Below are 22786 nucleotides of genomic sequence, written 5' to 3'. Positions count from 1 at the left end.
GTGTGGTGATAGGTGACAGTATACCTGTGTTTCCCATATCAGTTGTCTGTAATCTCTGTAAAGAGTTTGTAAAGCTCACTCAAGGCACTGGGCAGTATGTTTTGGGAAGATATCAATAGTCTCTATAGATGGAGGGCAGCAAATAACAAAATGTCACAAATTGTGTTTTATAAAATACAATTTCCCAATATACTTACATAATTTACTTAATGTACTTACATAATTGTTTCAAACCTTTTTTCCTTGCATCTCTGACACATAGACTGGGGTGCTTTGTAACTAATACAGTAAAACTCTACAGCTGGAAAACCTCTGGAACTAGCACTGCTGCCCCTTTGAATTCACTGGCAGTGAAGCAAATCCTCAAAAAGCAGTTGAAGACTTGCTCATGAGGCCTTAACTAAACAGGCATTAGAGTAAGACATCACCTTCACGTAAGAGATTCCACAGCATACTGAAGTCTAGAGCTAATTCTAATTCTGTGTATTTTCTTGCTTCACTGCCTCTGGGTTTTCATGCCCCTTTATTTTAGATGTTAATAAAAATTATTCTCCTTTGAAACAGTATCTTGGGAACTGGCAGCTGTAATACACTTGTTGTCTTATATTTAAACCATACAGATCATCCTGTGGCCACATACTTCTCTTTCATGTGCTTCAGACAAGTGAAGCATTCTTCTGTAGAAAAAGGAAAGGCCAAAAAGATGGGGATTGGTGTGTTAGAAGAGTTATGAGGCACAATTAGGTGTGCATTGTTTTAAAATAATCCAGGAGAAAAAGACAGGGAAATGTATTTGTACCTTCTGTGCTGTCAATAGCAAAAGGTATTGATGATACCTGAAGTAGGGTGTGAATGTTAAATTCCTTGGGCAAAGATCTTAAGGTGATATTGTCTCCCTTCAGTGGAACAGGATATGCAGATTGTTTTGCCACAGATCCTGGGACCAAATGGCATAGAAGAACACACTAGTACATACACCAAGTAACATGATGAACATACATGAACATCATGCATTGGAATGGCAGAACTATCTTGCTGTTGATACACAATCTAGCAGCATTTGGAAAGTATTGGTGGTCAATGTACTTACATATTAACATCCTATTCCTTTTGTGGCCTTACAGTAAAAGGTCATCCTGTGTACGCAAAAGCTTAGTACACTTTGTCAAGTACTAGAATATAATCAGTAATATTTGGAGTGATGATGGCCAGGCTTCATGAACGAAGATTTGGGAAGGGCTCTCCCCACAAGGGTGTGTCCTTTGAGCCTGTGCAGTGGATTTTTTAGGTGAGGCACAGCGTGTGCAGAACTGGCCCCACACTTTAACTCCTCAGGTTCATCTGCCGCGGCCGAGCGAGCTTGGATGGTGACAGTGAAGTCCTCAGGACTAGAACCTACAGCCCCCAGTGTTCCCAGGAGATCTCCCATCCAAATACTAACCGGGGCTGACCCTGCTTAGCTTCCAAGATCTGACGGGATCGGGAGTCAGGGTGGCATTTAACTGCCTAATATTTGGAGTAGACTTTACAAAAAAAAAAAAAAGGTAGAAGATCACCTGTTAAGAAAAAACGGTGTGGGGCATAACTTGGTGCTGCTGTGGGGCTTCATCATTATGAACGTTGGGTAGGGAGCAGTAAAGAGAATCAGCTGTTTGTGACACTTTCCAGTACATGTCAGTGACACTTTTGAAGTCACAGGGTGGAAAGGTGAGAAGAATTGTAGATAACACCCCCCCCAAAATAAAAACAACCCACACCCAAGTCCATTGTAGTTAAATAATTTTGAACAGAAGAGGGAAATTGTCTTCCAGCTTATGTAGTTGCTTTGCACAAAAGTGAAAATGGTTTAAATGTCCAAATCACCACCAGCATTTGTAACATTAAATATTTAACTTCCTTATTAGTGTCAAAATGTATGTATCTTATATTTTACCATAGGAATGAGTCCACAGTTTGAATGAGTGCTCAGTGGTGTTTTATAGGGCATCTATTCTAAATCTGTCCTCTGAGAAACTAGACAAATAATTCTTGTAACCTAGGAAAATATTTGGGTGTATCTTGATACTTTTGAATACTGTCAGATAAAGTGATCTCCCAGGTTTGCTTGGATTTGACTTTGGGTCAATGATTCCTTCAGCTGAACAGAAATAATACTACAAAGCATAAAGCAACAGTACTGAATTCATCTAGAGAAATTATAGTCATGTCACCCTGACACTGAGCTTCAGTGAACAAAGGACTGGCCTGATTCTTCTGCTTCCCATTTAATAATGAATCTCAGTGAAAACATTGTCAGTGTTTCTGACTTGTGAGAAATCTAGACAATGAAGTCATTGCTTTTCTGTGGTGACCTGTCATTGCGGTACATCAGAAAGGCTTTTTTTGTTCTGCTCTGTTTCGCTGGTATGTGGCAGAACAAAGTTGTTCTGCCCCTTAAAGCGTGCAGATAGTTAAACCATGTGTCAGCTGGATCTGTGTGCTTAGATATCTGATTCCCAGCTGCACCATTCTCCCTTTAACTTCTCTAAAACAATTTTCTCTTTGAAAAAGAAACCAGGGCAAAAAGTCAGTTTAAAGTTTTCTCTGAAACACATATATTGTAAATCAGCATCTTAATTTTTCTATTTCAGATTTTTTTAATAATTTCAGACTTCAGCTAAATTTTTCATGACAATTCATGACAATGAGTGGACATGAGAGCTTTTCTTTTTGGTTTAAATGTATTAGATAAGTAATTTCTTTGGCAGTTGCTAATAGTGAAACAATTATTTTAAATGTCATTTTGAACCAGTTGCTTGCCCCCCTGAGGAATGCATTTGTCTGGATTCTTTGACTTACTAAGAATAGGTAAATTCAGTGATACAAGATTGCAGGTTTTGCCCCTGTCCCCTTGTGTTACATGAACAACGAACATTTTACAAATGACCAATATTTGTTAGAAATTTTACAATTTTCCAATACTTTCAGTATAAACTTAGAGCTTCAGAGGATTGGGGGTGCAGGCAGCAGAAGAAATCTGTAACACTGATTTCTTCAGCAGACTCATATCTCTCCTTCAGCTTCTTTTCTTCTTCATAAAAATGTCCTTATGGAAAATTTCAGTATCTGTTGCCAAATGCCCTGTGTTCTGAATGCAGGCTTGCTCAGGATTTGAAGGGAAAACCCCAACCCTGTCAACCCTTTATAAGACCTGAGGTGCACTCCCAGGGAAGTGAGGCTGAAATGCAATATAACGTGGCAATGCAGGGGAGTGGGGGAAGAGGACCTCTTGGGGCGGTGGGGAGCACTCGTGGGCTGAGGCAGCACCCAGGCCAAGGAAGCAGGAAGGAGGTCAAGCTTCCCACACTGGCCACCCCACACGTTCCTTACCCTGCTCCTTGCAGCCAAAAGCCTGAGCTGCCAGTCCTGGGCACTGAAATCAAATTCTGCAGATCCACACTGGTTTGTGTTACCAGTTTTTATTCACAGTGCAGTTAAATGAAATGAGGTCTGTATGATGGGGCAGCCCCAGTGCATCTCTAACCTAACACAGATTTGCAGCAGTTTCTTTTTGCATCCACCTGATGTATCAGTCTCTCCATCTTGCCTGGACTCCTCCTGTCCTGTACCTGTCACCATGGGCTGTACTGGGGTCTTGGAACCTGAATGCTGGACAGAGCTTCTGGCTTTTTTAATCCGACCTAACTGAGTCTTCTCCCTGCCCCAGTAGCTGGTATTCTTATTAGCAGCAATGCTGCTCTTAGTGTTCGATTACACAGATAATTGGTAACATGGAATTTGAAGGTTACATCAGAAATCGCAACATCTTTCATCTTTGTTTTGTTTTTCAGAGAAGAGTGGGATTGGTAGCCAGTGAGTTTTCTTAGAATCACAAAGTCATCGAATGGTTTGGGTCAGAAGGAAACCTTAAAGGTCAAGCAGCTACAACCCCTGCCATGGGCAGGGACACCTTCCACTAGACCAGGTTGCTCAGGCCCCTGTCTACCTGACTTGGTTTCTTTGGTTTATTTATCTGCACACCCTTCTACAGTGTGTATAGTGGGGTTTGTATGTCAAACCAGTGACCACAGAAGATGGAAATCTCATCGTTTAAAATTGTGTAACAACCACCTGCCCCCAGAGCAGAGGCAGAGCTGAACTGAAACACTGACCTCAACCTGAAGCACTGTCAGTTACTCAGGGTTACTTTAGCAATGTTAGAGGAGTTGGAACCTCTAAACCTGAGGGATGGATCATATAATTGCTGAATGTAGGAAGAGAAGTTAAAGGGGCACATTACTTGAACTGAAAAGGGCTGTTGCCTACCTCTGAGCATCACAGCCTGGGACAGGAGTTCCTGCAGATCAGAAATGGGGGATTCTGCCACAAACCACTCTAGGGAGAATTAGTCAATACATGAGAAGCCGTAACAATAAAGTCAAAAACTTTGTCTTTCTGACTGTTTTCAGTATGGAGAAACCACTGTATTACTGTGGGGAAATGCAGTTTAAATGTGTCCTGAAGCATTTGTGCTGATTTTCAAAGATGTAAAGTGCTATAATATTTCAAAATCTGTATTTTTGCATGGAAATGAACTTTGTTATTGAAGGAAAGGTCAATCTTTTAAAATATACATAAACATAACATAACTTCATTTGTCATGTACATAAGAAATTATATTCAGGAATGTAGGTATATCATATACCATGATTCTATTTAGTGATTATAGGATTGATTCCCTAGAAATGAAAACATCTTTAGCAAATTGTGTGGGTTGATGTACTTAAACAACTGTCCTTTGAGATGTTTCCTAACAGTTTTTTGAAGTCCTAAGTACTTTTTTCCCCCACAAAGGGAATAGCAAAAAAAGAAAGCAGCAAAATGTAACAAATCAGGGCAAAAAATAGAGAATCTGAAATAATACCAGCGTTTAGGAGGCACAGTGTAGGTCACAAAGGAATATATCTGTAATCTGTGACCAGTTAAAAGAATTAATACAGGTTTTAGTAGTGTCAGGAACACAGGAATTGGTAGCAATTTTGTAGATTAGATTGAAATGGCAAAGTATCTGTCATAATACAGAGGGGGCAGAAAGGTTGAGCTAATGGTCCTGTGTTGTATTTTTGTGCTGTATTCTTGCCACAGTAATGAAATTTAATTTCTGTTATTGGTACTAAAAGAATTTTCAGCAGAAGCTATTTAGTATCTTGGAGTGGGTGAAATCACTTTACCCAGATGATCTGAAAGGTTTTGCTGAGGAAAATCTGGTTAGTTGGAGACATTTCTGAGGTCTGGGAGGGAACTACCTTTGGAACAAAGCTTTAGAAAACAAATTTAGAAACATGAGGTAGTTTAGTCTGTGTTTGTACTGGGCACAGGTAACAGAAAGGCTGAAGTGCTGTGCAAGAGGTAAGTAAATGGAGCATAATCAGTAATCCCTGGTGTTTTCATGGAAAACAGACTGTCAAGCTGTGATTTTAAAACAGACAGGACCTGACACAGGATCTAAATTGGTGTTCTTATTCATTCATGTCATGGTTTACCTTCCTAGCAAAATCTTATGCTCTTTGCTTTGACCCCGGTACAATGTTTGGCAATGTCTGTTCATCGTGTGAGATCTCTCTGCTTCTGGACAATGTCAGCAGCTGCTCTGGAGTAGCGAGCACTGTGAGTGGGTTTCCAGCTGCAGCCTGCCTTGGGGCTGGCTTCTGTGGGGAATCCACTCTTTGTCATTCTTGTGTGTTTTCTTTTGCTCTCTAAACCATCAGAATAAATCCTTCAGGATCCACAGTTTGAGGTTATGGTAAAAATTTTTAAAGACATAAATGAGAGTCATGTATTGAACTCCTATTCATTTGATTAAGGATTGAGCCATCAAGCTACAGTTCATGATGCTTTTCTCTTTAAAACAAAAAATCCTGGTTAATAGAATACATGGAGTATGGATACTCTGGCAGTTTAACAAGGGAATTCCTTGTGTACTGTCCAGTGTGTTTCGAGTTCATCAGCGATGATTATTAAAAGTGCTCTTGGAAGACAACTAAGCAGAAACCATGGAAACTGTAGGCAACTGGCAAGGTAGGACTCTATTGTCCAAGGTAGGATTGGGGAGGAGAGGGGCGGGCCAGGGGAGTGAGTGGGCAAAATTCAAAATCTGAAATAAATTTTGGGGATTTTTTTTCCTAATGTTGTTGAGGTTGACTCCGCTGAACTTTGTTTAAAGGAATTTTTATAAGGCCACACTAAACTCTAATAAACAGATTATTAGCAGGTCACAGTTTAAGGTCAAAACTAGTCTCATAAAACCAAGATGAGGTGTAAAATCTGAGTTATGTATTGTCCTATAAATTTTATCCTATAGCCAAAAGCACAGACATAAGTTGTTCATCCTGATATTGATGCAAAAAATATAATAATTGCTACTCAAAACTATGAGGAATATTAGATTTTCCCTTATACACCTCTGAAATCAAAATTTCTCATTGTGAAACAGTATGATAAAAGTACACATTCTTTTTAGACAGAAATACTTTTCTGTCTGAGGACTGTATTATGCACAGGGTATAGCTTTTTTAATTTATTGAAAGCCATGTTTTCAAGATGCAGATGAGATTTAAAAGAATGTACCTTTTCACTCCTTCATAGGACTGAATTTGATTTGAAAATTACATTTCTTCATGTGTGAGAAGAAATCCAGTCATTACTGCCTTCAATGGTTCCTGAAGCTTAAACTGTATGTGAAATAGAGTGGGGAAAACCAATCCCATTTCTCTAGTCAGCTCCCCTCTTTCATTTCTGTGTTAGTTTAGCCTTTTCCTCATGGTGCCCAGTGTTTGGTTTAATGACCATGTCGTTAACAATGCATCTGTCCATGGTGAATGAACAAGCAGCATCTGTGTTCAACAACAATAGACAACAGTATAGGGTTTGTTTCTTAAAATGATCAGCCATGAAATACAAGAAGGTGTAAAAACCTCTTATTTTTAAAATTCCACAGTGGCTGCCCATATGTTATATCTAAGATGACAGATTTATTTGCTGAAATCCAGAACCGACACAGTAACTCCTTTTGTTGTGTATGTTGCAAATGGGATCTATTTGCTCTTCACAGCCCTAGCAATATTCATACTTAGAAGCAGTAGCATAGAAGTATTAAATTTAAAGCATGGTGAGCCAGAGATACTATTACCATTTTCTGTTATGAAATCTTTTTCCCAATTACTTAAGGCATTTTTCTAATTTAAGTGGTTTCCATTATATCAGCACACCATGCTTTTTGCCTACCTCACCATTACTAGGTGTGACCTGCTTGAGAGAAGAACTCAGGCTTTCCTTAGACCTACATTTTGGGCACAAATGAAACATAAAATCACCAGTTTTGTCATAAAATATGTGATCCTGAAATTTTCCAAACCTTCAGATTTGCATTTGCACTGTGCAAAAAGGTAGCTGTAAAACTCATTGTCAAATGTTAAATGCAAAATTTAAAAAATAGCTGAATCCTCTCTTATGCAAGATTTTTTTTCAGTTACAGCAGAGCAAATTTCAGTAATAATGTCATGTATTCATGTACCTACCTATTTCAGTGGGAGTTAAGCAGATATTAATAATCTGCTTTTGAAAACCCCCTTAGTAAATTAAATACTTTTAAAGAAATTGGCCCTGAACTCTTGAATGAGAATATATTTCCCATAGCTTAATTTTCCTTCAGATCAGTCTTGAGATGTTCAAAATTCTTGGTTGAATAGCCCTGATGTTGATGAACCAATGACTGAGGAAGAGCTGCTTTTTCATTTGTTGTCATCTTAGAAGCAGGTTCCCCTTAGAAAGATGACCTTTCTGAACCTTCAGATATTTAGAGTAAGTGGCTCTTGTTGATACAAACTAAGAGAATGGCCTAAATCCTTAACAGCATGCAGTAAAACAGTCTTTTTTTAGATAGACTAAATTAGTAGAGGAAGACTGAGACATCACAACACATGAGGCACTACAGGCACCAGGCTTATGTATCAGCTAGTGTGGAAGCCAACAAGATTGAGTCCAATCAATATGAGCAGTTAAAAATGAGCTGAACTTCCCTGTTCTGTTTCAGACACACATGCATGGGAATATATATATATTTGTACATGTGTGTATGTAGCTCCTTTGTGGGAATGGAACACAGACAGAAAGAGAAGGGGAAGAGGGAAGAGCGTTCTTTAAAAGTTTCCTTTCCTTGCCCCGAACTGTGACATATCTGGGCACTGATGGGTTAGAGGCGGAGCAGTGAGGGGAGTAGGAGCACTGTTTAAGCTCCCCACTGAATACTTAATGGTGGAAAACATTCTCCACTCCCCTAGCTCAGTGTGTATAGGTTCTATATTCTGAAAGCTGGAGTTACAATTTTCTTGCTTTCTCCATGTCTATGTAGCTACAACACCTGCTCTGGGGAGATGCTGCTTTCTAATGTATTCTGCCTACAGCAATATCCCAGGGGCAGCTGGTCCCAAAGAATGCAGTGTGCAGTGCTCTGTGTGCAGGGGCTTTCCACACCACGCTGGCTCCTTTGCTGTGTGTGTGCTATGAAGATTGACCATACGTATGTACTATGTATGTCTTCAAAAGAACATTTGTTCTGGGCAGCTTTTCCTACTACTTCTGTGCAGTTGTTCTTAATGTCTAGCTTGTTTCTTTCTCCCTTCTGCTGTACTTCAATAATTTTAAAAATAAGACCATCAAGATAAAGTGCCTTTTGCTGTTTACTGTCCCTTCCAAATAGATTTTCCCTGCCCTGAATTTACAGATCACCTTCAGAAGAGCTAGATTTACTGCAGGATTTCTAACTAATACATCCTTTTAGCTAACTAAAAAAATTCTAAATAGATTTTAAAATCAAACTTTAAAATATTAGATGTGCATCTGTGTTTTTTCTTTCTTAAATAATGATCTGCTAAAGGCCCTGGACTAAAATGTCAGCTCCCTTTCTGTACTAGGGAAGCTGCTATGCTGACCCATTTTGCTTTAACATTAATTAAACTAGTAGAGGGAGGTTGCTTCATCACCAGGTGCTGTGTAGGGTGCAGTCTCCCTTAGGAACTTCCACTTCACTGCACTTATGTGTCATTAGTGTAGGTATTGACTGGGTAAGACAGATGTGGTTGGGATTTGCTGTGCCAGAGGAACACCTCTAGTTTTTGGTTTTTTTTTTTTTGGGGGGGGGGGGGTGACATGTGATGTAGATTGTGGCACCCTTCAGGTTACTGATTTGGTCCTGGATGAGGAAGGTCCAGAGAGGCTTCAGGCTACATGTACCCTACCTTTGGATGCCAATACAAGCTAAGGTCCAGCTGAAGTGTCTTTGCTGGGCTCTGTGCCAAGTAACTCAGGTTTAAGCCCAAGGATGTGATGCAGGTCCACGCTGCAGCGAGATGCATTTCCAGTACAGAATGTTTCCATGGGTCACTCAGTGAGAGAGTCACATCTGTGAATTTTTGCAGGATCAAGCCCTAGATCTGTGGTAAAGGGTTAGAAATGTGGGCAGCAGTTGTGAATTTTAAAATAGATTTAATTGCATCTTCTTATGTTTCATTGTGGGTCTCCGAAAACTTTCCAGTGGTTTTTAGGGCCCCTCCTAAAATCAGACGTGATGAGGTACCACTGGGTTTCAAAGTTTAACTTTACCCAAAGCATGTCAGTGTTTCCCACCTGCCTCTCTTAGTTAACTAGAATCCAGTGCAAGGTCACAGGTTTGATGACTTTATAGCCTGGGAAGAGCTGTGTGTGATTTTAGTACTGGAGCACATGTGGAGGGATGGGGCTGTGCAACACGTGCCTGTCCTCTGAAGTGGAAGATGGTGCCAAAGCAACTGGTGGCACTGTGGAGCTGGAGCCCCTCTGCTAATACATCCATGTCTGTAGTGTTGCTCTCCTCAATTCCTTACAGTCTTTTCAGACAAACAGGGAATACAGGGAACAGTTAAATAAAAAACAAGGGGAATTGTATGGTGAATATTTTCAGATGGGCCCCTGTCCTGAGCAACAGTGCTGAGCAAAGAGATGAAGAAACTGAAGCCTATGGTTTTCAGAGACCAAACGCTTTATAAGAAGCACATCTACCTAGACCCCAAAGTTGGCACAGATGACAGGGACTTGGGTAGAGGACACACCACAGAATGGAGAAGTGTTGGATTCAAGTAAGATATGAGCTGTCTATAAAAGCTAAAATAAAAAAGTTGTCCATAAGAGCTAAAATAGAATTCAGGCTTTTTACCAAAACTAGGGCTGTACTGTAAGTCTGGAGAGTGCTTGCTTTCTTTTAAAAGAAAATGGGCCATCCTACCTCAGCATGTCAGTGGTGTGGGATCAGATGTTCTGGACTGGTATAGTTCCACAGGCAACAGTTTGGGGGCTTAAATTCCTAGCTGTTATCCTTCTTACACAAATAGTAGAGGTCTCACAGCAATGACAGACAAGGATATTTTAACTGGCAATATTGACAGAGACAATTTATAGTCCATTGTGTGGATGCAGCTGCCACCATCTTGGCATTCCTGACTTTATTTTTGACAAAGGATGCTTAACTAGGAATACCTTCATATCTCAGTGTAAGTTATATCTTGCCCATTTGCATCTTTTCTCTGTTCCCTTCCTACAGTTTTCTCCCCATTTTTCTCACACACATATATCTTGGGAGGGAAAACAAACAAACAAACAAAAACACACACACATACACACACAAAAAAAAAAAGAAAAATGTGTTTGTGAGGGGAAGTGAAACCCATCATCACACACCATAAATATAACTTATAAATATAACTTTGTAACAGAAGAAATGGTTGGTTGGCAGATATTTTACATTAATCAAGTCTGAAACCAAGAAAACGCCTTTTATTCCTACTACAATTAAAAATCTCTTTACACAGATCATGAATAAAGTGCTTTTGATGGCCATTCTTTCAAACCTCACTTTTAGGGTTTCCTCAGGAGAGACTTACAACAGAAAGGATACTCGGTATGTTCTGCCAAGGCACTGCAAGGCCTGTGAGTAGAGAGCTGGGAAGGAAGTCTTTGTACAATTGTATTTTACTTTATTATCCAGGTAAGATGTGCTCAGTTAATAAAGCTTAGCCCAGTCTCAGTGCCCTTAAGTCCTGCAGCATGACCATACAGCTCCCTCTGAGCCGACTCACCTTGCTCCCCCAGGAGCAGAGTCGTGATTTGAAGCAGGTGAGCAGGGTTGCAGTACCAAGCCTGTGCCTGGGCTGTCAGCACCCTACAGGTGTCAGCTTGTCACATCACTTTGCTCCCTTGCTGTATCACACAGACTCCTTCATCAGCTGTTTTTCTAGTGACTGATAGTATTTCCTACTGAGTGTCCACATTATGTTTGTCCCTATCACAGAACAGACTAAAAAGGACAGAGTAACATCCCGTAGCTAATCAAACAGTAGGTGGAAGAAGGTGGTGCATTACTTTCCCCAAGGGAATTTGGTGCAGTGGGGTGAGGAAAGAAAAGCTGAGAGTCTTATTTTGACCCATTCTTTTTTCCTGGAGTACAGTGCAGTTACATGGTGTCCAGGAGACACTGTGCTGTTGCACCTTACGGTTAGGGAGTGCTGAACCCACAGGCATCCTGCTCCAAGGAGGGAGTTTGCTCAGTCACTGCTGAGGTTTCAGAATGCAGGTCAGGCAGCCCTTGGGGCTTCTGAGTGATGTCCACAGTACCAGGCAGTTTCAGCAAAAAGAATTGATGTAACTTAAAAGTAAGTGGCATCTTGAAAAACAGCCACGCCTTTAGGTTTATTTTTTTAAAGCTTCCCCTGTTTTTCATCATTTCTGCAGGGAGGCTCAGCCTGCTGGCTGGCTCAGCACACAGAGGAAAATTTGGTGTGGCTGTGATTGACAGGGCCATGGTGTTCTGTCAGGGAGGCTGTGATTTAGAAACAAAATGATAAGGGGAAATTGCATTGGGATAGCTTCCAGTGACCTGAACTGAAATTGCCTTTCAAACACAGGGATGCTCATCCTTTTCTACTCCCTTTCCTTCTATTATTCATCTGCAATTCTTGTGGGGAGACAGAGAGGTCTCTGTTATTTCCTGGTCTATGCTATTTTTTCCTCTCTTCCCATCTTTCACCACTGAACTATCTCAGCAATGCCAGGAGGCTGGTATGCCCTGAGAGGGTAAGAATAGCCTACAATGGCAGAGATCACTCCTCTTGTTGTTTGTCCACTTGCAGTTGTCTGGACAGAGGATCCATGCGAGAGGTAGGAGCAATTGGATCTGACAAGCTAGTGCTTTTGCAAGACAAACTGTTAAAGCCTTAAGAAGATTTATTCCAACATTCAAAACTAATGGTCCAGTTCAAATAATCAAAATAATCCTTAATCAATACATGGTTGTGGCTGGGTTTCTGATTTTCATTCTTGACCTGTAGCAAAAATTCCTTCCTTTTTTTTCTTCCTTTCCCTCCCTTCTGCCCCCCCCCCCTCCCCCCCCCCCTTCCCCCGCCCTTCTTCTCTATCTAGTTCTAGTCTCCTTTGGAAATGACAAAATTGTTAGGACATCAGGAACTGGAAGTGTTTTGAGCCTATTGAAACATGGAGCACTGGGACTCACTGGGATTTTTGATTGTCACACTCAACTATAATGTGACTATTGTAGGTAAGTACTTTAAAAGAGATACCTTCTTTCTGTTGCTGCTTCATATCCTGAAACCATCCAAGTGTCCTACTGATAATCAATTTTAATTTCTAGCTATGGTTCTTTGATTCTTACAGTAAGTTGTTATCTTTATGCCTGATATAAGAGGTTAATATATTTCTTTTCTTGTTAAACTCATTACTGTTCCTTCTCTGATAGATATTTCCTGAACTTTATGTAAAATATTCTGGCAAGGTTTTCACATTTGGCTCTTCTTGGTACCTGAGCTTCCAGTCAGCTGGAAGTAGGGATCATGGTGAAAACACACAGAAGAAACACTTTATACCACATAAAGTGAATGTTAGAATGTATGCAATAACTGTAGTGATGGGTTAAAAGAGTCTAAAGAAGGGGGGAAAGCCCCTTCTCTTTTACAGGAAGAAGTTTGTGGTTAATTACCATTGCTTTTCATTCTTTATTTTTATAAACTAATAAAGCTCATTGCACTTTTTAAAAAAGCAAAACAAAGCAAAAAATACAGGGGTTTTTTTTCATCAGCTAACAGTTAACTAGGTGGTTTTGGTTTTTTTTTTATTTTTACCCTTCTTATTTAAATAGGATGCTGTTCCTCTTTCATGGGGTACTTTGAGCAAAGTGTGTGCCAGAGAAAACCTCTCAAGGGCCTTTCAAAGACCCTTCTCCTCCAGCCGTAGGCAATTGCTGAGTTTGTGCTGTGCTTTGCAGGGAGCCTCCAACTAAGCCCCAGCAGAGGCAGTGGAGGGGCTTGTTCTTGTATGTTTAATCAAGATTGAGTCTTTAGGGAAGGTGATGCATGAAGGGGTTATCTCTCAAATGTATGTCATACTAAACTACTTCCTAAGGAGCCATTGATTTTTCTTAAGCAGCACTCCCTATTGTACATGTTCTAATTAAAAATTGATAGTGAAATAGCATGTAGTATTTTGAACTTAATTAACTAGTGTGCTTCAAACACTTTGAGGTCCTCGAAGGGAAAAATGCTACCCAAGGATGAAACGTGGCTTCCTAAAGATGACTGATTCTGTAGAGCTGGAGTTTTCTATTGACTCAAACTGTGTGCATAAGTGAGTAACAGTATAGCTTGCCAGCAAAACCACCACTGAAGTTCATGTATTAAAGATCAAATGGAACGGCCTCAATTTATCTATGGTTAGATACTATATTATTTTGCCAGGTGCATCAGGTTTCTCTGATGATCTCTCATAGACCTTATATATCCTGAGCCTTTTTCCAGCTGGTTTTCCACTACAGCATTACTGTTCTAACACATAGTTTACTGGCCACAAATGGTTTCTATGGGGCACTCAAACTGCATGTTCAGTACAACAATAAGTACCACACAATGTTATGGAAATATTTGAATTATTAACATTCTCACCAACTACCAAGAAATAGCTTTATGGGAAATATAAAAGAAAATTCTTCAAGACAATGCCCATGAATAATTCTATATTTTATAGGTAAAATGCTTTGTGATCTGAATTCTTAAAAGTTGGTATTGTATATTGGTGTTATTTCACAGATTGCCTTCAAAATCTTGTATACATGTGAGATGTGCATTCACTATTAATGAATTGAGGTTTTCAGTACACTTCTCAGCCATTAATTCCATATGATATCCTTTTCTTCTGTCACTGAATTTGCTGTTTGTCTTCCTGTGGTTACAATTGTTATCTTAACCATTCTTTAAAACACAGACTTAATCTCTCATGTTGGATTTTTTTTCTCTTTTTTTTTCTCTTTCCTTAGTGGATTTTTTCCCTCTTTTCTTGAAGGGGATTATTAAATTAGTTTTTCCAAAACCATATAGGTAACTAGTGACAGGACTCAAAAGGAAACTTGAGAAATTCAAGTGCTAAACTTAACTTTAGGTTGACTTTTTCTTCATGTTCATCCAGAAGGTATTTTACCTTTTGACAATATAATAGTATACCTTTAAGCCTTCCTATCCTGCCCAGGAAAAGGACTTAGATTTTCATAGAATCGTAGAGTATTTGGGTTGGAAAGGACCTTAAAGATCATCTAATTCCAACCGCCCTACCATGGATTTTTGGTGTTTTTTTTTTAATGAAATAACTTTGTCAGTAATACAGCAGTGTTCATAAGTTCACAAAAAATTTTAATAAAAACCTACCCCATGCAAATATCCACCAAGAAACTATCATTCAGAAGGCATGATAGGTACAGTGCCAGTGCCTGATCTTTCACTGCCATTACCATAATGGAATAAGGATAAGGCCTGATCTTTTCTACCAAAGCTGGATGGGACCAAGCCCTGCCTACAACAATTATATGAGAGAATTCAGGGAAAAATGAAGTAAGCAATGTATGAAAATGCCAAACTTGTGAGACTTCACTTGGTGTTGATCACGGGATAGAAGTTTTGAATGAAGAAAAGCTGCACACCAAGGTGAACAAAGGTTGGAAGACATGACCAAAACAGGGCAACCAAAGAAGCAGCAGAGGGAAATGACTGGGGTACATGTGTGCACACAAAAATGTACATTTGTGGGACATTTTGCATAAATTTCCTAATAATAAATATAATAATAACTAATTACTATCTCACTAGTAAATACCATTCTAGTCACAACAGAGAGATTTTGTTTGTCATAGTAAAATTTACATACAATTTCATGGCCAAGACCAAGAACAAATACTATGTAATGGAACAATCTTTTGTACCTAGATGGGTTTCATACTGTCTTAGTCAATCTATATTGTTGAAATAGGACAGAATTCAGATACAGGGGTAGGAACCCAACAACAAGTGAAAAACTATAAGTAAAATTGTCAAGTCATTTCTGAACTCTGTTTATCAGATTTGGACATGTTCAGAGTGGTTTTGTTAAGCTTCAGTTGACATGGCTTATTGTGCATTAAACTCCTACATTGTCAAGTCTAGATGAAGATTATGGAATGTGTCAGCTACACATTTTCACATGTTTTTCAGTCTCAGTCAAAACAAAGCCAAAGAGGAGCTATTAAGAGGGGATACTGGCTATTTCTTCAAATGTCTTGTATATAGAAAGAGCATCACTACATTGTCTGCCATCTTTCTCAGTTCTCTGACTCTTTTTTTATATTTTTGCTTCTCTTCTAGGAAAGATCTGGCTAATGTTAACAATTCTGCTGCGACTGGCAGTGGTAGTGTTAGCAGGCTATCCCCTCTACCAAGATGAGCAGGAGCGCTTTGTCTGCAACACCCTGCAACCAGGATGCTCCAACGTTTGCTATGACTTGTTCTCCCCTGTATCTCACTTTAGATTCTGGCTCATTCAGACTGTGTCTATCCTGCTACCTTATGCTGCATTCAGTATTTATGTTCTGCACAAGGTAGCTATGTACCTTGTAAGAATGCACTGTCTGAGGCATGGATGCAAAAGGAACAAGGGTTTATCAAGCCCCAGCGACATGAAGGAGCTCTATAGAAGTGCTGTTGCCAATAGAGTAGAGTGTGGTGCAGATAACCAAGGCATCCTGAATTTTTCTGGGGCATATACTGTTCATCTCTTTCTTAGGACCCTCCTTGAGGGTGCCTTTGCAGCTGTGCAATATCTTCTTTTCGGATTTTTTGTTCCTGAGCGTTTTTCCTGCTACCACTCGCCTTGCACAAGCACAGTTGACTGTTACATCTCCCGGCCCACTGAGAAATCCATCATGATGATTTTCATTTGGGGAGTTAGCAGCCTATCCTTTGTGCTGAGCCTTGCTGATCTTGTCTGTGCTCTCCAGAGAATGACAGCAAGAAGCCAAAAGAACAAGCTGCTGGCAAATCTCTGCAGAGAGAAGGAGAGCATTTTAAATCTTCCCCCACCACAGCACAGAAGCTCTTCTCCACCTCAAGATGAAGACTGCCCAGTATCAAATAGCTGCCAGACCAGTGATGGCTCCTGCTCACTTCTCTCTGAAGAGGAAGTTCTTCATTCTGGTGTTGTCCCTCAGCAAACTGCCAGCACTAACCTTAACAGCAACAGCAATAAGTGCTGTTTATCAGGAGATCTTGATGTTAAGCAAGATAGCACTGAAGAACCCTTGTGTGCCAGTGCCCATCAAAGAACTACATGCAGGCAAGTGAGACCAAGACTTCAGCAAGACTTCATTAAAGATACTGACCTGGCCTTGAGACCTCAGATCAGGTGTCACCTTGGAGTTTCTTCCTCTCCAAGTCAGAGCAAGCTTTTAGAATTCTACCCCTCAACTGAGCTAAAAAGCGTTGATGCACAATCAAATTATAGTAATACTAGTTGCTTGAGGTCAAAGAAGTCAGAATGGGTATAGAGGCCAGAGTGAACACTACCCTGTGACCTTGGCAAGGCATCACTGAGGAGGTTTCAGAGAGTTTCAGCTGAATCCCTTGGCTGTGGTTATGCTGTAGGAATACTCTACTATGCTGTGTTCCTCCATTGATAAAGAAATAAAAACTTTGGATAAGAGTTTGAAGGATATTACATTGAACAGTTCTTTGGAAAATATAACATTTTTATGTTTTTCTGAGTATGACCTAAAAAAGCTATGAACTCTCACTGATGTATCTGACCTGGTTTTCCAGAAGCTTGTGTGAACAGTTGTTTACCCTAACTTAGTTTTATGACAAAAAATTGAGTTTAGGAAAGACATGACTTTTAAACAGTTCTATATTGTCTACTTTCAAAAACTTAATTTATCTCCTCATACTAAATTCTCAAAAAAAGGATATTCAAGCAAGAAGACTACATTGTCAATAAAATAAAAACACCTTGTTTTATAGCAAACTGTTAATATGTAAAACCCCCTAGATCTTGTTTCTTGAAGGCGATACCTCTCCTAGTTAGCAATGCCATGGCAGTAACTTTCTCTGACACTGATGTTGGCTGGCAGTCTGACCACAGCTGAGTTACTCAACTGTAGCACCTTCCAGTATGTAGAGGGGCCTACAGGAAAGATAGAGGGACTCTTTACAAGGGCATGTTGTGATAGGACAAGGGGAATGCCTTCAAACTGAAGTGGGTAGATTTAGATATAAGGAAGAAATTCTTTACTGTGAGGGTGGTGAGGCACTGGAACAGGTTGCCCAGAGAAGTTGTTGATGGCCCATCCCTGGAAGTGTTTGAGATCAGGTTGGATGGGGCTCTGAGAAACCTGGTCTAGGAGCAAGGTGTCCCTGTCCACAGCAGGGGGGCTGGAACTAAATGATCTTTAAGGTTCCTTCCAACCCAAACCATTCTATGATTCTGTGAACTACAATAGCCTCCAAAACAGAGTGGCTGCATCCAGATTAGCTGTTGGGCAAGGTCCAGTGATCCAGAATTGCTCAGCTAGGGGCTATGAGCCAGAAGGGTGTCAGGGAGTGCTCCAGCTGCTTGGCAGTGCAGGGGACGGAGCCACAGTGCACATGCCCTGGTTCGACTGACTGTGCCCTAGTGTAGATGTGCTACTGATATGCCTGCAGCGTGTTACCTCTCTCAATCTGAAATAGTCACACTGGGTTCTTGATTTCAGGAGATGGGAATGAGTCACCTGACCTGTTTGAGGTATCTCTGAAGGTGAGTCACTTTCTAGATATACCTGTTTCTCCCACAATATGATTATCTCAGACCTGGGCTTAGGGAAAATTATTTCTACCCTAAAAGAAGATTGTGGTAGCAATGTCTAAATCAAAGTCCGTGCCCTCTTTGTCTGACAGACTTCTAATGCTTATCATTTGAAAACATATAAAAACTGAGTGAATTACAGAAGAAGATTTTATTACAGTCATGATTTGTGCTTTCCTTCAGTGTTAATTCTGTTGCATTTACATAAGCCTGGTCCAAGACTGAAGCACTACAGTGCATGAGATGAATTTAAACTACAAGTCAGTGGGGGTTGAAGGTTGCATATACCTGCAGATCATCAGTGGGAGTGGGTATGTAGGAGCATGTACTGAGAGAAATGTATTAGTGGTAGTGTCTTATAAAATGGATTATTCTGAGGGTGTCAAGAACTGGTATTTGTAGATACTGCTTGGAGCTGGAGTAGCTACAACACTGTTTAGACCAGGTATAGATCTAATCTTGCTCTGTCTGCCATGTAACAAGTTTCTGTAATAGCTGGCTCCTTTGTGCAGAACATGAAAGGACAACAGCTCTCATGTTCTTCCTTTTCCTTCGTATGGGTGCGGAAATCTTTAAGGCAGTTTGGCTCACAACCTCTATGTATCACTTCTCCTGTGTGTAAGATTAAGACTGGCAATTATCACTTATTTTCTGCATCTCCCCCAATACTCCATAGCGCAGTAGATAGACAGAACTGCTTTTTGGGTCAGGAGCAAAGTTCTCTGGGATCCTGAGGTATGCTACAGCCATTTTTAATTACTGCCTTCTAAGTAAGGTTTTCCTCTCTGTTAGCTCTGTTTGTTTCTTTTATCATGCATGCTTGTGTGATTTGTCATTTCTAAGGTAGGAGTAGCATTAATTATTGAACTCATCATAGGAAGAAAAATATTAAATATTTAAACTTCTCATCCTCCAAAGACTCTTTAATGAGGTCTTTGCTGATTACACATACCATGACTAAACATTGCAACAATGAAACCTCTTATGATTCTTTGCATCTTCTCAGCTGTGAGAAGGAACAAATGTGAATTTAGCGTACCGCATACATCCCTCAGCGTGAGATATAAATAGGATAGAATAAATAACAAATGGCTTGTGGCTGGACACGGTTTGCTTTTTTTGTGTCTCTAGTTAGATATATTTTGATGAATGAAGAGTCTCATTTCAAATCAGAAAGATTCTGTTTGAAATGGAAAGTGAAATTAGTGAACCATTTCCTTAGTCTGCAGATACTTCCTGTGAGATTGTGGCCTTTGGTTTTTGTTGCTTTGCTGCAGACCTGGCTGCTCTTGGAACTCGTGGACCTGTTGATGTGTGATTCAGAGTCCCTGTAGTAAGCACTTAATGTGTTTATAAAAACTGTATTAAAAGAGCAAGATTTTGTATGGACTTTCCCCTGTGGAGTGAATAGAAACTTCTGGCATCAACAACCTGCTCCGAGGGGAATGCCTCAGAGTCTATTCTACAACTATTTCCAAGTCACATTTATTAGTTACAAAGACATAATTTTACGAACTTGGTCTCTTCTACAAAATGGGAGATGTGCAAAGGTGTTTCAACTATTGTGAACTTCCACAGCTCAAGGAAATTAAAAGTGATGGTTGGGAGGGGCATCCACAATGAGGAGGAGAAAATGGAAAGGAAGATTCGTTTGAAAGAGCAGAGTATCATCTTTAATTTCTCCTTATATTCAATATCACTGAATGCAAAGGTGCTGTAGAGATGTCTTAGGAAGAATGGGCAAAAGAACCAATAGGTGTGAAGCAAGGAAGCAACAAGATTTTTTGCTGTGTAAACAAAGATTTAGTCTTTTAAATTTGTGAAGTGGTTTCATAAGTCCTTCCAGAATGTATCTCATGCTCAGAAAACTGTTACAAAAGGTGCTTGTTACATTTGCCAATGTCTTGAAATTTTTCTTAGCCCATCTATTTCAGAAAAGCATTTCAAAGATGAGTTGAAAGCACAATACTCCTAATACTGCCCTCAGGGATCTTTGTCTCGTGCTCAGACAAGGCTGTCATAGCTGCAGTGCAGGTGTCACTTGCACCCTGAGGTGGGTTTATGGAACAATACATAATATGCATATATTGCTCATTCACTCTTATATGGTACTGACCATGAGACTATACAGAAAAGAACTGAGCTCCCTGGAAACAGGATTTGCAATAGACAGAAGATCTATTACAAAGTAATTTTTACACAAAAAATATTTTATTAAAAAGTTATAAAGTATCTTTTAGAATGTTGTTTTCATAGCATCTTCAGCTAGATTATACCACTTCTCTTGATAAATAAGTATCTAGTAGGCTGCTGAAGAACTGGAATTTCCATGTTTTCTATGCAGCAAAATCAAGTATATCTGGGAGTTTCTGCAGTATCCACATGATTGAAAGAAAAAAAAATCAATTTTTCTACCCCTAAATAAGATAGATTTTAATTTTTTCCTGAACAATTTTTTTCTATTTCTTTTGTTTTGTTTTAGTTTGGAAAATATTTTTTTAATACCAAAATAGAAGCCAAACCTCAAGTTTCAGTCAGTTATAATCACTTTATCTTCTTTTTTGCACTCTCCAGTTTGGGTCACTTTGACTTACTATCATCAGTATGACAGAAAGCTGTGACTCTCTTTTTTCTTGTGGAAGACACTGTAGACAGGTGTCTAGAGAATGCATAATTTCCTGTCAGCAGCAGTTGTTCTCCATGAATCTCTCAGTTCAGCCCAGAATGACTATTAAATCTGGTTAGCAATGTAAGAGATCCTCAGCGTATTCTTTCAAGTTATTAAAATTATCTGGCCTTACATGATACATCATTATTGCAATGACATCTTTCTAGAAGGAATCACTAAAGAGCATATTAATTGGACTGTAATGTCATGATTACAATGGAGAAGAGATGAATTATTACTGCTTGTAGTATTTTAGGATAATAAAGAAATGCATCTCCAAAAATAGGAAAGTAGAGTAGTTTAAAAGGCTGTTCTTTAACTTTTGTCTTTTGTACTACTTTTAATAGCCTGAAAGAGAAGTAATTTTATACATTTATGCTCTTAAATGGTAACTGAGTTCCTAAAATATTCTGCAGATCAGATAGTCTCTGTTCACTCATGACATGAACTCTTGGCCTGTGATGCTCAGCAGTGCCAATTATGAAAAATGAGTTCACTGAGGCAGAAATCTGATCAGAATGGATCAACTGTATCTCTACAATTAAAATTATCCAGCATCCATGTCAATAGACTACAATTTCAATTTACTTCACTGCTTTTGATTTCTCCCACTTTCCTGTCTGTTCTCTTTCATTTGGTTTGGCAGGCAGGATGTCCCAGGCCATCTCCACAACTATAATTTAATTATAGTTCTGCGTATACAGTGCTAAGTTTGAGGACTGTTTTATGATCCAGTGCCATTCACACCATGGAAATGCCAGGAGACAGAGGCCTATGTCTAATTCAGTTTCTGCAGGTAACACTTTGGGTTGAGTACTGGATTAGCTTTGAAAAGCTTTCACTGATGAACAAATTTACAGAGTGAAGAAGATGGCAGATTTTGAACTTGTCTTTAGAAGCTGAAGTTTATATATGGTGCTCTCAAGAAAGATGCAGGATTTGGGGTCAACAATCGGAAGTAAGTTCTTTCAGTTCTGTCTTTTCTATGTGTGTAACATCTGTTTTGCCAGTGAGACTTAAGAGATATTACACACCAGAGTGTGTTTGGGCATTTTCTGTCACTGAAAATGTTACTTTTGGCAAAAAAAAATAAAATAAACAAAAGACTTTGAGCTAACAGAATCAATTTTTTCATTTTCTCCAGTGATTTCTTACCTTTTCCTTACACTGAAGATAGGCAATATTTTCATTTTTAAGAGAAATCAGGATAAGATGCTCTTAGAGCCCCACTTGTCCTGACAAATTAGACACCCATTTAGGCACCCACTCAGGCACCTACTCCTTCTGCTCATTTCTTTACAAGTCAGTGTGAGTGATTCTTATTTCTGACAGACCATATGCAATGTAATGAGCTCCTTCTTTCTGGTACAACCTTTTTTCTAAATCTGTGTGCTGTCTTTGAAGGCCTGGTGGTGATATGCGAGGTAGGTAGATGAACAACTCATATATATTGGCTAACAAATCCAAGCTTTATTCTTCAGCAGCAAGTCTCTTTGTGAAGCATTTTGCTGAAAAATAAGCATAGAATATCTGTAACACAGTTTACCAAATGTGATGCATTGATAGTTACCTGTTTGTATAGGTTCACCACAGACTTTCACATCTGACTTGATATTACCTGATCTTTGAATGCTGGAGACAACCACATAATTTGCATTGCAGCCTCACTCTTGTCTGCCATCAGTCACTCAGAAGTGATCCCACACAGCACAAATGTGTATAAAATTCACAAGGTGACTTGGTATTAAGGAATAGTCCGAACATAGATATTTTTGTAATGAAAGATAGATAGATAGATAGATAGATAGATAGATAGATAGATAGATAGATGATTGATAGATAGATAGATAGATAGATAGATAGATAGATAGATAGATAGATAGATAGATAGATGAGAGAGAGATA

General features: G+C 39.4%; 1 protein-coding gene across 1 annotated transcript; it reads left to right on the top strand.

Annotated features, from left to right (window-relative positions):
- The first annotated feature begins 12558 nt into the window (after window positions 1-12558).
- GJD4 (gap junction protein delta 4) lies at window positions 12559-16921 on the top strand. Its single transcript, XM_071560715.1, has 2 exons — window positions 12559-12622; window positions 15744-16921. The coding sequence occupies exons 1-2, from the start codon at window positions 12559-12561 to the stop codon at window positions 16919-16921; spliced, it is 1242 nt and encodes a 413-aa protein (XP_071416816.1).
- The last annotated feature ends 5865 nt before the right edge of the window (window positions 16922-22786 follow it).

Source organism: Pithys albifrons, chromosome 7, assembly GCF_047495875.1.
Source record: "Pithys albifrons albifrons isolate INPA30051 chromosome 7, PitAlb_v1, whole genome shotgun sequence".
In the NCBI taxonomy this organism is placed as follows: domain Eukaryota; kingdom Metazoa; phylum Chordata; class Aves; order Passeriformes; family Thamnophilidae; genus Pithys; species Pithys albifrons.
Note: the sequence above shows the minus strand (reverse complement) of the source record. Positions and strands in the feature narration are given on the sequence as shown.